This window comes from Ipomoea nil, unplaced genomic scaffold, assembly GCF_001879475.1.
Source record: "Ipomoea nil cultivar Tokyo-kokei standard unplaced genomic scaffold, Asagao_1.1 scaffold3056, whole genome shotgun sequence".
Lineage (NCBI taxonomy): Eukaryota > Viridiplantae > Streptophyta > Magnoliopsida > Solanales > Convolvulaceae > Ipomoea > Ipomoea nil.
The window spans coordinates 822720-838184 of NW_017619484.1; the positions used below are offsets into that span (position 1 = coordinate 822720).

General features: G+C 37.2%; 3 protein-coding genes across 4 annotated transcripts; all 3 read left to right on the top strand.

Annotated features, from left to right (window-relative positions):
• The first annotated feature begins 452 nt into the window (after positions 1–452).
• Positions 453–7042, top strand: LOC109164148 (protein HESO1-like). 2 transcript variants are annotated; one of them, XM_019312934.1, is made up of 10 exons: positions 453–599; positions 1441–1500; positions 2555–2743; positions 2927–3097; positions 3711–3895; positions 4210–4305; positions 4587–4632; positions 5168–5274; positions 5404–5505; positions 5584–7042. In XM_019312934.1, the coding sequence occupies exons 2-10, from the start codon at positions 1482–1484 to the stop codon at positions 6358–6360; spliced, it is 1692 nt and encodes a 563-aa protein (XP_019168479.1). In that variant the 5' UTR covers positions 453–599; positions 1441–1481; the 3' UTR covers positions 6361–7042. The 2 variants fall into 2 exon arrangements, with proteins under 2 accessions (XP_019168479.1, XP_019168480.1); XM_019312935.1 differs by lacking the exon at positions 453–599 and adding an exon at positions 686–708.
• Positions 7043–8111: 1069 nt separating this feature from the next.
• LOC109164046 lies at positions 8112–9830 on the top strand. Its single transcript, XM_019312797.1, has one exon. It carries the CDS (start codon positions 8112–8114, stop codon positions 9828–9830), a length of 1719 nt encoding a protein of 572 aa, XP_019168342.1.
• Positions 9831–9849: 19 nt separating this feature from the next.
• Positions 9850–10893, top strand: LOC109164047. Its single transcript, XM_019312799.1, has 2 exons — positions 9850–10048; positions 10115–10893. The coding sequence occupies exons 1-2, from the start codon at positions 9850–9852 to the stop codon at positions 10891–10893; spliced, it is 978 nt and encodes a 325-aa protein (XP_019168344.1).
• The last annotated feature ends 4572 nt before the right edge of the window (positions 10894–15465 follow it).

Here is a 15465-nt window from a genome sequence, read left to right on the forward strand (position 1 = left end):
GAATTCCATTGTTTGGTTGAGTTTGGAATGGTAAGGAATAATGAGTATAATAACAAATATAACCCTTCACAACACTAATAATATAATAATAATAAGAGTAATTAATAAAGAATGATGAGGATAAAATTGTCATATTAGTTTTCAATGGAAAAGGTTTTCCATGGAAAACAAAATACCTAGCATAAGCTAGGAATTTGTTTTCCTTGTTCTTAAGGAAAACTTTTTCCAATGAAAAATATTTTCCATCCAACCAAACAACATAAAACATCATTTTCCTTCACTTTTAGGAAAACATTTTCCATGAAAAATGTTTTCCATCCAACCAAACACCCCCGGCTTTTACGGTAAAAAATAACTGTGGGCTTAACTATAATTTAGAAAAAGTAGAGGAGCTAATTATTAATATCAGATCCCGGGATATATATATATATATATATATTTTTTTTTTCCGAAAGCAGTAATCCCATCCCAGTATTCTAAAAGACAAAGCGCGGAGAAGAAAACAGCCGACCAGGCCCTTGTTCAATCATTACTGGATTCGCCGAAGCAGTTACTGCCTTTGAAGCAGTTCCTCTGAGAGAAGTTATCGAACAAATTTGGTATTTACTCTTTAATTTTCATTCTATAAATTCTTTTGCTACCTTGAAAGATTTCTCTTTTTCCCAGCAGCATGTTTGCACATTAGAAACTAATTCACCGATTTTGTTTGTAAATTTTTTCTACTTCTTTTTAGTTGTTGTATGCATTTAAAAGTAATTGGGGTTATTTATCGTTGCTGTACTTAACAATGGTACTGGCTGCTTAGTTTTTATTTTTATTTTACTTTTTTTAGGGTTCTATTCTATATTGTTCTACGTCAACAAGGGTTATGAAAAGGATTCAATTTGTTTATTTTTAGGGTCTCTTAAAAATTTATTGTTTATTTATTTATTTTTAAATTTTTTTTGAGATTAATAAGAACAGGAAACAATAATATTAGGTAGAAAAGTAAAGAAAGGCAAGAGTTAGGGCAATGTGATGGAGGGAAACTATTGTTGGTGATTTCCTAATCCAACTCATATAGGGATTATGATAATTCAACTCATATAGGGATTAGAAAATAGTCTAGATAGATGTCTATAAATACATTGGTTGTATCCCTAGGTATTGAATCATCACCATAATAATAGTTTTACTCCCATGGACGTAGGCACATTGCCAAACTATGTAAATCTTATCTTTTTTACTTTTATGCCATTATTATTGTTTCTTGTTCTTGTTAATCTCAACATTGTTGTGAAAATACTTTCATAACCCCTTTTACTGAGTTGTGTATAAAAGATATACATTGAATTTGCAAAGGCTGCATTTTTGTTTTATAGTGTTCTTTCACGAACCTCTTTCTGTTTAGTTATATAAAACATGTAATTGTTTAAGATGATTTGCTTTTCTTTGTAACAGACGACAGTGAATTGATATTATCAGCTTGTAACTTCCAGACCATGTCATTTACAGTAGAAGGTTAGTGGTTTTGCACACTTGTTTTGATGTTTATGTAACTGCTATTTAAAAAGGGAAAGTGTGGCTTTATTGCTTATTTGCCCCTATGTCTTACACTTCTGGTCAATTTTACTCCTACCTGTTCTTTTATGCTGTCACATACTTTTAATGCTATGCAAAACATAGTCAATTAGCTCAAATTTTGACAGTTCCATATAAAATTGTTTACATTTGCTATATCACTCAAGCCTACAGCTTTACTTGTCATGTAACACACATCATCTCTATTGGCCCTGTAAGCATGTCCATACCATCCACCAAAAAGTGGAAAAAAGAATAAGAATTAAGGGAGAATTGCTTTTTTCATCCCACAGTAATCCACCACTAGTTGACTTTTCCTTCATAATTGTTGTTTTCAAAATTAGTCCTTAGATGTGCCAAATAAGTTTGATTTTATGTTATGTCTCTGGGCAAATGCACGTGTCAATGGGCGATGAATGCTGCTGGGAGGAGCTCGTGGCTTGCCTATGCTTGTAGTTGTGCAATGGAGTTTTGAGTGTAGAAGGAAAGGAGCAAAATCTGCAAAATATGAAAAACTAACCAACTTCTCAAAGGAAATAAAATAAAATTGTCAATAAAAGATAATTAAAATGAATCAATACCCATGGTTTTTTGCCTTGTGTGATCTTGGTCCCTAAATTTTGCACCACTGGTAGCTTTTGTGATATTTGGGAGAAGGATAAAATTGGTTTTAAAAAGGGGATTTTGAATTCGGGGTTCTTCCCCTGTTTTGGATGTAATGGGAATATAAAGTAAGATAAGCCCGTAACTTGTCATGGAGCATGGAGAACTGAGGAAGAAATGGAGGAGAGATTGGTTCTGCAGTTTCTTAGGGTGAGGGTAAAAAATTGCACAAATTTGGCACATCTAAGAACCAATTTTGTGAAGGACTACATTGACTAATTGTGAATAATTGAGGAACGGAACAAAAAAAAATTCTCTCAAAAAGGAAAATGAAAGAAACCGACTGTCACTGTAATTGTTATGTTATTAATTAATGTATCCCTTATGTTAGTTCTGCGCGAGGAAGCTGCCAAGTGCCAGAGGAAGACATTGCTCAAGTATAAAATAGCCTTGGAAAAGTCATATGGGTTGGACGAATTGCTTCATGGTGTTTGTTTAGTTCTGTTCCCTAAACCAAGTGAATATGATGCTCGGAGAGATTTGGTCCGCATAATTAATGAAATTGTCAAGGAAATTTATGGTAAATATAGTAATGAATTTTTCTTTATATATTCACTTTCTTAGATATATATATATATATATATATATATATTTTTTTTTTTTTCATGCTTAAGATTTTCTAAGTATATAGAATAGATTTGACCATTTGACATGAGTTTTTACACAAAGAATAAAATTTGTACTTCTCAATTCTTTGTTTCAGGTTGCTCTGGTGATTTTCCTTGTGTTGTGGAGTTTGGGTCTTTCACAATGGATCTGTTTGAAGCAAAAAGTGACCTAGATCTATCTGTTAATTTTAGAAAGGTTGACATCACGCGTGCCAGGAAGATTCAGACTCTCAAGAAGCTTGCAAAGAAGCTTTATATACTTCAGCGTAAATTTCAAAAACAAGTTCTTTTATTGCTTATGCTGTCTTAATATAACTGTCTTATCAGTTCCAAACTTGTAGGTCTCACCAAGTTTCCAATATAAGAAATTGCTTACGTAATATGTTTCACATTTAGGTTAGCTGACCATGAGAAAGATAAAAAATGCTAACACCTTACTTGGATTAGCTGTCATTGCCAAGTTGTCCCTTTATTTCATTTTTATTGGCCACTTTGATTAGACACATATTTTAAGAAAATTTAGTCAAAGCTTTAAAATACTTGTAATATTCCACTTATTCCCAGCTTTTGCATGGAATGCATTCAATTTTATTAATGTGCTATGGGCATTTAAGAATTTTTTATTTTTATTAAATACTTTTTAAAAGTTGATAGTGGGCAATAAAAATGGGATGGAGTGTTAAGTTTCTTCATGCATGGAAATATCTTTCAGGGTTTAGTGATTTTTTTATTATTATTATATTACTAACTATCAAAATGTGTTATATTACTATTACGGATGTTATTTACTCAAGGCGTTTGGGTTGTTCTAAGCCATGTTATCTATGTTGTGAATTGTCAGAGCTTATCTGTTCTCTCACCTATCTATATATGTTTCAGGTAGTGGACATGTTTATGGTGTGAACCCAATTACCCGTGCTATTGTGCCTGTTCTGAAAGTTGTTGATAGTGGAACTGGGATTGAGTGTGATATATCAGTTGGAAACCGTGATGGAATTTTGAAATCCAAGATACTCTACTTCATTTCTCTCATTGATGAAAGGTTTCGCAAACTATGCTATTTGGTAATGTGCCCATCCTTTTGTGTTCTTATTGTTGCTCGATATCATAAACTTTATGGTCCCTTGCTCCTTTTTTTTTTTGCATGATTTTCATGCATTAGTGGGTGGACATATTTCATTGCCCATAATTGATAATCCCCAAGGGAAAGCAATCAAAGCACCATCAAAGAATGATGAGTTGAGATGTGCCTATTAGTTTGAATAATAATTTTCAGAAAATTGGTTTTAATTGAGTGTTTCAAATGGCACCACATATTGTTCTTTCCTATGGATAATTAGATTTTCTGCTGTAGCATTTGATGATAGTTTCTTTACAGATGAAAGCATGGGCTAAAGCACATAACATTAATAGTGCAAGGGACAAAACCTTGAACTCATTAAGTATAATACTTCTGGTGGCATTTCACCTGCAGGTGCGGTTTCAGTTCAAATTCTTTAGTCATTGGTTAACTCTAATATTCACACTATTTTCGGAAGATTTATGCACTTGAAGAAATCTGATTTTTATGAGTGATATTAATAAATTAGTAAAAATTGTTTTCATTAAATTGAAGGGTTATTTAAGTCGCAAATTCCTCTAAGATTTTTGTATCATTAACTTTAGTCATCACTGTGAATTTACTATTAAGTGCATGTCCTCATTGACTGATTGATTAACCAGCTACTGTTCTCTTGGGTAACTAAAACTTTGCAGACTCGTAATCATCCAATACTGCCACCATTTTCTGCAATTCTTACAGGTAACTACTAAAAGAAATCTTTTTTTTTTTTACATACATGATTCTATACAAGGTAGTATCTGTTCTATAGTTTCTCAGTCTTTTTCAGCCCAAAGAAACAATGCCCCCACCACCGGGGTTCGATTCTGTGACCACTCATTTTGGAATGGTAATAGAGGTGCCATGAAACTACATAGTAGTTGGCAAAAGAAATCTTTTTAGTAAATCAATAAGTACATGTTTTAAAATATTATTTGAAACACAGTTCAGAGTTATCCTTGCTTGTTCCAGAAAGAGATTCTAACATTTCATACTATAGTGATATTTAGAAGTTTCCTACAGATGATAGCTCTTATCTGTAGAGCTGGCACATCGTTAGCATTCTTTAATACCTCCGCACTCAATATCAGGAGCTAGATTCTCCATTTAACTTTGAGAATGTTTTCTGAACTTCTATTTACCGTGATTAATTGCAAAAACTACAAATTCTTTGTCACTTTTACACAGCTCTGTTATAGAGTGGCATGGTACAACTTTAACTTTTTGCTTGTTGCAGATGGTTGTGATACTGAAGCTGTGTCAAACTCAATACATAAGTTTAATAATTATGGACAAAACAATACAGAATCAGTGGCTGAGCTGTTTGTGACGTTATTACTTATGGTATATTCCCTCTGTATTTAAACTCACATAAAATTCACTTTACAAGAAGCCTATTAATTGACCCATCTTTCCCTTACTGATTTTTTATTCCCAATGTTGAGCAATTCTGCGTGCTTGTGTTATTTGCAGTTATCATCAGTCGATGAACTTTGGTTCCAAGGTCTGTGTGTCAGCACTTACGAGGGATCTTGGATATCTAAGACTTGGGATAATAAAGTTGGCTGCATCAAAGTAATTGTACTTGGCTTATTCGAATCCTTCTTTTCTTTTAGAAGCGCACTATATTTATGCTAGTTAATGGTCTCACAGGTAGAGGATTTCACTGACCGATCCCAAAATGTTGCAAGGGCAGTAGGAGAGAGTGAAATGAAAAGAATAAATGAATGCGTTAACCTTTCTATTGAGCGCATTTCTGATTTTTTGAGTTGCCGGATGGAAGGGTATGCATTAAGAGAATTTTTGTTTGGCAAGGATGTGGCCATATCAGTAAGCGGAGTTACTGTGAATTGCAATGCAAATGTCGCAAAATCTAATGCACCTCTTGGATTGACTACCTGGAGAGAGGTCAATGATACTATGGGTGGTCACAAAGCACCTCGACAAACGAGAAATGTTGAGCATAGGGGTCAATCAGCATCGCCTAGTCCATATCACACCGCCTTGGGAAAGAGGACGAGGACTGATGGACCTACCAACACAAAAAGGATGAGAAATACCGGTGATTTTGGGCAAATGCATTATAGCGAGACTGCTAGAGCCCCATATCCACCTATTCCAATTGCTCATCCTACTTATGCATCTAACGCAGGTAACTGGCTGTCTTCTGACTATGTTAGGGAGAGTGTTATAGCCACACCATTGGTGCATACTCCAATGGTATACCACCCAGGTCATCCTCATGACCAACTTCAAAGGACTTTTAGACCTCCAAATTTCCCTACTCCAAGTGTTTATCCTACTTTTCCACCTATAACAAACCAGATGTTTCCCGGCCATCCTAGTCAGACTTTAAGAGTAGCAAATTTGCCATCTGCTTCTGATCTGTTACCATATCCCCTTGCTGGTCCAAATTGTTTTAATTTGTAGCACCAAACTCTACCATAAGATGTTTAGTTTCAAATCATGCCAATAGAAAATATATCATCCAATATTGTAACCATCATAGTCTCTGCCTTGGACAATCATAGCAAAAATGTTAATATGGCCCCTAACTTGTGCTTATTCTGTCAATTTTGTCCAATGCTATTTTTTTTTTTTTTTTTTTTTGGTAAAAAATTCAGTATAAAAATCATTAGCTTTTCAAGTTAATGAAATCTTGGCAGAAAGAAAAAAAGCAAAATTGACAGACAGCATAAAGTAGGGGACAGATTGAGAGTTTTGCCATTGTAAATTAAGACATCTATTTAGCATTGTTCGCTTTAGAGTATGTGTTTTTGTTTTTATCGAACAATGGCAAGTGCAATAAAAAATCTTGTAGTTACCTGTACTCAATAGGTGAGGCCAGCCAGGTACAGTTCATTTCTAAAAACATTGTTTCTGAAAATGTCTGTATAGTATGTCCACCTTTGAGGGGTCATTTTGCAATGCTGTGTTTAGCCATTTTCTTATTAAACATGCCAGTTTGGTGTTGTAATTGAACTTGAAATGGTCTTTTTGTTAGCTTCTGAATCTACAGAACTTGTTTGATGCAACAAGGACTCTGATAAACAGACATAAGACATCTCACCTGAGAGTCCAATTCAATTTGAAGTCATATCATATTGCTAAACATTTTGCACTAGTACCCCATTATTATTGTGTGGACTATTCTATCAAATAATGTACATTCAGTAAACAAATACTCTGTAATGTCTTTTAGTATATTAAAAATGTACGGAGTATATTGTATTTAGGAAAAGTACATTATTTGAGTACTAAAAGTACATTATTTTGTATAATGTATATTCAGTACACAAATAATGTATTTTTAGTATATTAAAAATATACTTTTTGTTATGGTCCACACAATAATTCCTCCCTCCCCTTCATTTGTTTCGAAAATATATCCGAATATATATATTTATTTCAAAAGAATATCATGTTTATTGCTATACCAGAAAGTGTAATTGTAGACATTTTTATAAGTAAATATCAATTTATTTACAAAAGTAAATAAATTATATTTCCTATTCTTTTGAAACATATTTCCTTCCTATTTACAATAGTTGAAATGACATTGTAGAATTTTTTATATACAAAATGTCTTTACATGATTTACGATCTCAGCTGTCCAAACATGAATTGGATATGATTTAGATAAGGTCGTGAGTCATAACTAGGGTAGCAAATCTGGAAATGCACTCCAAGTCCTAGTCATTGGTATGCAGAAAATGATGCAGCAATTTTGGGATTTTAAGAGATTTCAGATTTTCAGGAGTATGTATTAGCGTTATAATTTAATTATGGGTATTTAATGTTAATGTCCATGTCTTAGAAAAAGGCCCTGTTTAGTAAAATAGTTAGCCAATAGATTAATTTTGACTTATTTGACTATTATTTGCTATTTCAGTGCCGATTTTTAGATTTGTGTGATTCCATATTTGTAAATAAATAAGGCCCTACTAAAAGCGCAATCTTTAATAATAATAAGGTGGTAAAATGTTGTTGTGCGCATGAGAAAGACAACAGACATATTATGGAATAAATTACAATTATAACAACAACAACAACAATAATAATAATAATAATAATAATAATAATAATAATGGTACACTAGAATACATGCATATGGCACTAAAAATAAGTTTCGAAATTTCATCTGGATTACCCATGTGAGTTCTCCAAGACTTCTCCAAGATATGCAAGAACCAAGCGCTTCTCAGCGCTCAAGGGAAGAGCAGGATCTGCTGGAATGCAGTACCAAGAAGCCGAAGCAGGTTCATTCTCCGTCTATTACCCGTTTGCCGTCAATTTCAATGAAAGCGGTGCGGGAATCTTCAACGAATGATGACGCCAGTTTCATGACTCCCCCGTCCGGAGGTGCATCTTCGGCATCTTTCAACTGCATGATGAACGAAAGAACCGAGGATCAAGGCCTCAAGAATGATCGTGAAGGAACATCAACTGCATACGACGACATGCAAGAAGACGATGGGGACGATCCCTACTGCCCTACCATCAAAGTTACTGAAGAAGAGAAAATACGTCTTAGGAAGCCATGGCAGAGAACCTTGATCATCCGTGTGCTGGGTCGCACAGTAGGCTTTATGTACTTACACAAGAGGTTACACGCCATGTGGAGGCCGGAAGGCCAAATGGAGCTAATCCCCCTCGATCAAGATTACTATCTGGTGAGATTTGAAGTCCAACGTGACTATGACTATGCGAAGTTCGAAGGGCCTTGGATGTTGCTCAACCATTATGTGACTGTCAAAGAATGGGTACCTAATTTCTACCCAACAGATGATATTACTGAGAAACTTTTGGTCTGGATTCATTTTCCCAATCTCCCTGCTGAATATTTCGAGGAGGAGTTCCTCATGAAAATCGGGAGGAAAGTTGGTAGGCCAATTAAGATTGATACAACCACGAGCTTGGTCTCAAAAGGGAAATTCGCAAGACTTTGTGTGGAAGTAGATATTACTAAACGTTTGCTGTCTAAGTATGACCTTGAAGGAAAGGCTAGGTCCATTGAATATGAGGGCATTCACCTTATTTGCTTCAAGTGCGGCCTTTACGGTCACAGGCGTGAACAATGCGGACGCAGGAGCGGTGAGTCCATAGGGAAGGAAGAAAACCATGAAGTCCATGAAGATGATCGATCAAATTGCAGAGGCCAAGATGGTACGCCTCTGGTCTTTAAAGAAACAGTGAAAATACCATCTCTGAATGATAACTTTGGCGAATGGATGATAGTGTCTAAGAAGGATAGGCGCAAACCTCGAAGGAACAATCAAGGTGACAATACCCGGCAAGTAACTGGGAGGAATACTACCCCTAAACCACCTGGTAGAACCAATGTGCAAAAGAATGGGACATCACAGCGTTTTGCGCCGTTGGAAGATCATACGGATAGAGATCAGCCCTTTGATGGGGCTAGTAACGTGAGTTTTAATGAGCATCCTGGTGGGCAACGGGCTTCTTCCTCCAAAGGTAAAGAGGTGATCACGAGTCCTAGGCAAGTAGCCAGCCATCCGACATTAGGGGAAGACTTCATGTTCGATGATTCAGACTTCCCACAGTTAGCAGTCAGTTCTTCGAAGGATACCACCAGAGGCAGAGGTCATAGAGGTGGTCATCCGGGCAACTTTTCTAGGAGGGCAGTTGCTGAATCTGAACATACCCTGGTTCGAGGTTCTGGAAGAGGGCAAACGATTTCTAGAACAACTGTTCAGCACGACGATCCACTCCTCGCTCCTGTCTTTCTAAACGATATAAATTTGCCGAATAGGAAAAAGCCTCCTGACAAGGATAATGCTTTGCATGCTTGCCCTTCCCAGCCTGATGAAGCCATGGAATTAGATGGCAACATGTCTTCCTCTCACGGTTGTGAGCCGTCTGATCCCCAGCTCTTTTGAGCTTGTTTTTCTTTTTATCATGATTGGTATCTTTTCGAACTGTCAAGGTGCGGCTTCCCGGCCTTTTCTCCGCACCTTGAAACTCTACATTAAGAATTTTAATCCCCAGCTTATCTGTCTCTTCGAGCCTAGAGTTTCCGGTCATCATGCTGATAAGATTTGCTCTTCTCTCAACTTTGATGAATGGTTTAGAATTGAAGCTTTGGGCTTCTCGGGTGGTATCTAGGTATTTTGGAAAAATGCTATCCGTATTAATATCATCTCTACTCACCCCCAATATACAGTGTTGCAGGTGTTCGAGAATGATAATGTCCCTTGGTTTCTTTCACCCATATATGGTAGCCTTGATCCTAGTCTCAGGAAGCGTTTATTTGCGGAATTAACCCACCATAATTGCGACATCAACGACCCTTGGCTCATGGCAGGAGATTTTAATGCGGTGCTTAGCCAGGAGGAAACTAGTAACACTAATAATTTTTCCCTCTCACGTTGTGCAGGTTTTAGAGATTGGATTTTCCAAGAAGGTCTCCTCGACCTTGGTTATACTGGTACAAGATTTACATGGATGCGAGGTACGAACTCAGACTCCTTTAAAGGTGCTAGACTGGATAGAGTGCTCTGCAATGTGGACTGGAGGTTGAGGTTCCCAGATGCCACCGTGCAACATCTCCCTATAGTCCAATCTGACCATTCCCCACTGTTTCTCAATACTGCGCCAATTGTGCCAAAGAGGATTTATCCTAGGAGATTTAGATTTAATGCGGCATGGATTACTCATCCCGACTTTAGAAAGATGGTTCAGATTAATTGGGATGTGAACAAAGACGTTTTTGAAAATAAAAGTTTATTGGCAGAGAATCTGGATTCCTGGAATAGGGACACGTTTGGTAACATTTTCCATAGGAAGAAACGAGTTTTGGCGAGACTTGAAGGGATCCAACGTAGCCTATGCGTTTACTGGAGATCAGATCTTTTGAGACTACAAAAGAGGTTACGCAAAGAGCTCGATGAAATCCTCTACCAAGAAGAACTTCTATGGTTCCAACGCTCCAGGGAAGAATGAATTACGTCGGGTGACCGCAATACTAGATTTTACCACATGACCACAGTGGCTCGCACATCTTCTCGTCGACTACAAAGTCTCAAGAATGAGGATGGGGAGCTTATACATGGTGATGATCAAATCAGAGAGCATGTGAAGGAATTTTTTAGTAAATTGTTTACTGCAGATAGACAGGTTGTTATGGAAGGTGTTCTGTCTGGGCGCTTTCCAGAAGTTACTGATGCGGAATGGGAGAAGCTGAACTTGCCATTCACACCAGGAGATATACGACAAGCGTTATTTGACATGCTCGCTTTTAAGGCGCCAGGGCCAGACGGCTACCACGCGGGATTCTACCAACAGGTATGGAGTATTGTTGGTAATTCAATCACTAACTTTGCTCTTAATTTTTTCAGGAATGATACTATTATATCCAGGGTTGTAAAAATCCCGCCTAGGCACCGAGTAATCAGCGCTTAGGCGCTAGGCGCCCATAGGCCGTGGCGATTTCCGCCCTAGGCTCCCGCCTAGGAGACCGGCCGCCTAGGCGCCCGCCTAGTGCCTAATTCAGCCGCCTAGCGGCTAACTCGTCCGATTACGCCGAGTTAACTCGTCAATTTCTGTCGAGTTAGTCTAGTTAACCCGACCGACTCGACCTTGCTAATTTTTTCCATTTATATGACATATACATATAATATGACATATATACACTCGTAGACTAGTTTGATACTTTCAATCTTTGGATGATTGAAGTATTTGGGTATTTCATTTGAGTTTTTTTTTTTTCTTTTATTCTTTTGATGTTATGACTTATGAATCGTCATTATGTCATTTATTTGGATGTGTTATTTGATTGAATGTTGAAAACAGTCTCATTAAAATTGTCAAATTGCAAGTCTGCTACTATTTTTTTCGCGACCGCCTAGCGCCGCCTAGATTTCGCCTAGGCGCCGACTAGGCCGCTTAGGCGCTAGGCGCTGCCCGGGCGCCCGACTAGCGCCCAGCGCCTACTGCAACCATGATTATATCTCTCATTCCCAAGGTGGAAAATCCAGAATTTGCAAAGCATTTCAGACCAACTGGCTTATGTAACGTTCTGTACAAAGTAATCACTAAAGCAATGACTACTAGGCTTAAAGTGATTTCACAGAAGGTGGTAGGGCCTCACTAAACTAGCTTTGTGCCTGGGAGACAAATTTCGGATAACATCTTACTCTACCAGGAAGTGTTGAATTCAATGGGCACAAAACAAGGCAAAAGAGGTTGGATGGTTCTCAAGATAGATTTGGAGAAAGCTTATGATAGTTTCTCTTGGGATTTTTTGCATGATACTCTTCAGGACATTGGGCTGAATCCAACATGGATCAGGAACATTGACTTGACTGCTACGTTCGGACGGCCAGAATGGCTGTATCTTGGGAAGGGGAGTGTTCGGATTGGTTCCTGCCCAGCCGTGGTATTAGGCAAGGTGATCCTATCTCACCTTTGCTGTTTGTTCTTTGCATTGAGCGGCTAAGTCACCTGATCGAATATTACATTGGCCTAAATAAGTGGAAGGGAATTAAGATAGGCAGAAACGGCCCATGTTTGTCTCATCTATTTTTCGCCGATGATATGGTGCTCTTTGGCGAAGCTACAATCGAGCAAATGCTGGTGATAAAGGAATGCTTAGACCGACTCTGTTCAGGGTCGGACCAAAAGGTTAATGTGCAAAAATCATTTATATTTTTTTCTAAGAATACAGATTCTGAGCTTCAGGCTGCGATCACAAGGTTAGCAGGAATGCAGAAAAAAGACGATCTCGGGAAATACTTGGGGGTTCCCTTCATCCACGGGAGGCTCAAGCATGATTCATTTGCAGATATACTCAACCGGGTTCAGGGTAGGCTTGCAGGTTGGAAATCCCGCACTCTTTCGATGGCAGGTCGTCAAGTACTGATCCAATCAGTTCTCTCTGCCATCCCAACATACAGTATGCAAACTATGCCAATTCCTAAAGGTATAATCTCCAGACTTGAGCAGATATCTAGAAATTTCCTATGGGGTTCAGTAGATGGCGAGAGAAGATATAATCTGATTAGCTGGGAGAAGGCAACCACCCCAAAAAGGCTTGGGGGTTTGGGTATTCGCAGGCTAGAGCATATGAACTCTGCATTTCTTGCAAAGTTGGGTTGGAAACTTTTAAACGATGACAATTCTTTATGGTCTCGTGTCATTAAGGCTAAGTATGTTCCGAAGGTGAATGATATAACAACTTGGAAACCAAAGGCAAACATGTCACTAGCTTGGAAAGGTATTTCCAATTCTACTGCTATCCTCTCCAAAGGAATAAGGAAGGTGGTAAAAAATGGTGCAACAACATTATTTTGGCTCGATTGGTGGATTGGCAGTCGTCCTCTAAAGGAGGAAGCTATCTGTATGATTCCTTCGTCTGAGATATTTGCTTTAGTTCTAGATTATTGGGACCAAATCTCAGGTTGGAAGTGGAATAAGATCGAAGGATTTCTTTCTGATTCTGCTGTTAACCAGTTGAGAGCATTTGTTGTTCACACGGAGATTGAGGATGAGGATGGTATAGCCTGGGGCAAAGGGGCACTTAACCATTTCTCAATCAAAGAAGCGTATGATATAGCAGCTGGTTTCGATACCAAACCATCTGTCAGTATTTGGAATAGCATTTGGAAACTAAAGGTTCCAAATCGCATCTGCATTTTCCTATGGCTGGCTAGGCACGATAGAATTATGTCCAACCTTAACAGAGCTAGAAGGGGCTTTACAACGGATGTTCATTGCTGGAAGTGTGTGAATTCAATCGAGGACATTAGCCATATCTTGCGTGACTGCTCCAAAGCCCAAGAAGTCTGGGCAGATCTTCCTTACTTCGGCCTAATTAATAATAGAAGGCAACCGTTTAACAGGTGGTTTGATGAAGGCTTAATGGGAAATGCCCATCCGGATCGCAGTGTTATTTTCGCCATCACATTATGGTGGTTATGGAAGTGGAGGAACGAAGCTGTCTTTAGCCAGAAGGATCTGCCTAACAGCCAGAAAGTACAGTGGATAATGAACCAAGTTCAGGAAATCAATAATGTCTTTTCAAGAGCCAAATCAGCAGGTCGTCTTCGTTTGGATACTTCCTGGAAATTAATTAGCTAGAGTAAACCACCTCCGGAGTGGATTAAGGTGAACACGGATGGGGCATGCAACCATTCTCGCATTCAAGGTGGCTGCGGAGGTGTCATTAGAGATGAGAATGGCGCTTGGATTACAGGTTTCACCTACGGTCTCGGTCCCTCGAGCATAGAAGAGGCGGAACTCTGCGGCCTGCTCAAAGGAATCCAGATGGCTAGACACCTAGGCTTCAAATGTTTAATTTTTGAAGTGGATTCCATGGATGTAGTTAATGCAGTCTCCAAAGGTAGACCTTTCAACAGCCAAGCAGATGTAATGGTTCTGACTTGCAAAGCTGAACTCACCTTCTTTAATGGTTGGCGTTTGGATCATATAATGAGGGAGCAGAACGTTGTAGCTGACTGTATGGCTAAAGCACCTTTAAATTGCCCGCAACTAGCTTGTGCTCACAGCCAACCCCCTGACTTTGTTCTTCCCTTCTTTGAAAACGACTTAGCCTCTATCCCGGTTTGGCGGCAAGTAGTTTGCCATCCTGAAATGTAATTGGATAGCCCCCCTTCCTATTTTGATCAAAAAAAATAAAAAATAAAATAATAATAATAATAATAATAATAATAATAATAATAATAATAATAATAATAATAATAATAATAATAGTAATAATAATTTTTAACTTCCTTCCAAAAATAGTCCTATCCTATTACGGTTTGTGTAATATTGTAAAATATGGTAATACAATTCCTATTCGTACTACAATTGCATTTAAAATATAGTAATATAATTACTAATATAATATATTCTTTCCTACTTTTCTATTCGTAATACAATTCTAGATTAAAATTACTAATCCTAATAATGCAATACATATACTTTCATGCAACGTAATCTATCTATACAACTAATAAAAACAAAATCTTACTTTACAACTTTCCATCCAAACACTTAATAATAATAATAAAGAACAATGAAAAAGAATCGTTAAAAAAAAAAAAAAAAAACTCTCTTTGCCCATAAAACATGCATCCTTATTTCTTCAAATTATAATATTGAAATTGCAATAATGTAGAAAAGGGTTACAGTATAAATACTTTTCTATCCGTAATACAATTTTACTTATTATTTTAGAATCTCCAAATAATAATATTGATTGAGATTACACTATAAATACTTTCCTAACCTTAATACAATTGTACATGAAACATGCATCCTTATTTTTACAAATAATAATAATATTAAAATTGCACTAAATATACTTTCCTATCCGTAATACAATTCTACTTATTATTTTGTAGAATTTCCAAATAATAATATTGATTGAAATTACACTATAAATATTTTTACAACCTTAATACAATTGTACAAGAAACATGCATCCTTATCTATACTATTAATAAAAATAAAATTCTAATTTTGCAACCTCCCGCCCAAACTACTTCCAAAGCTATTACTATATAAAATATA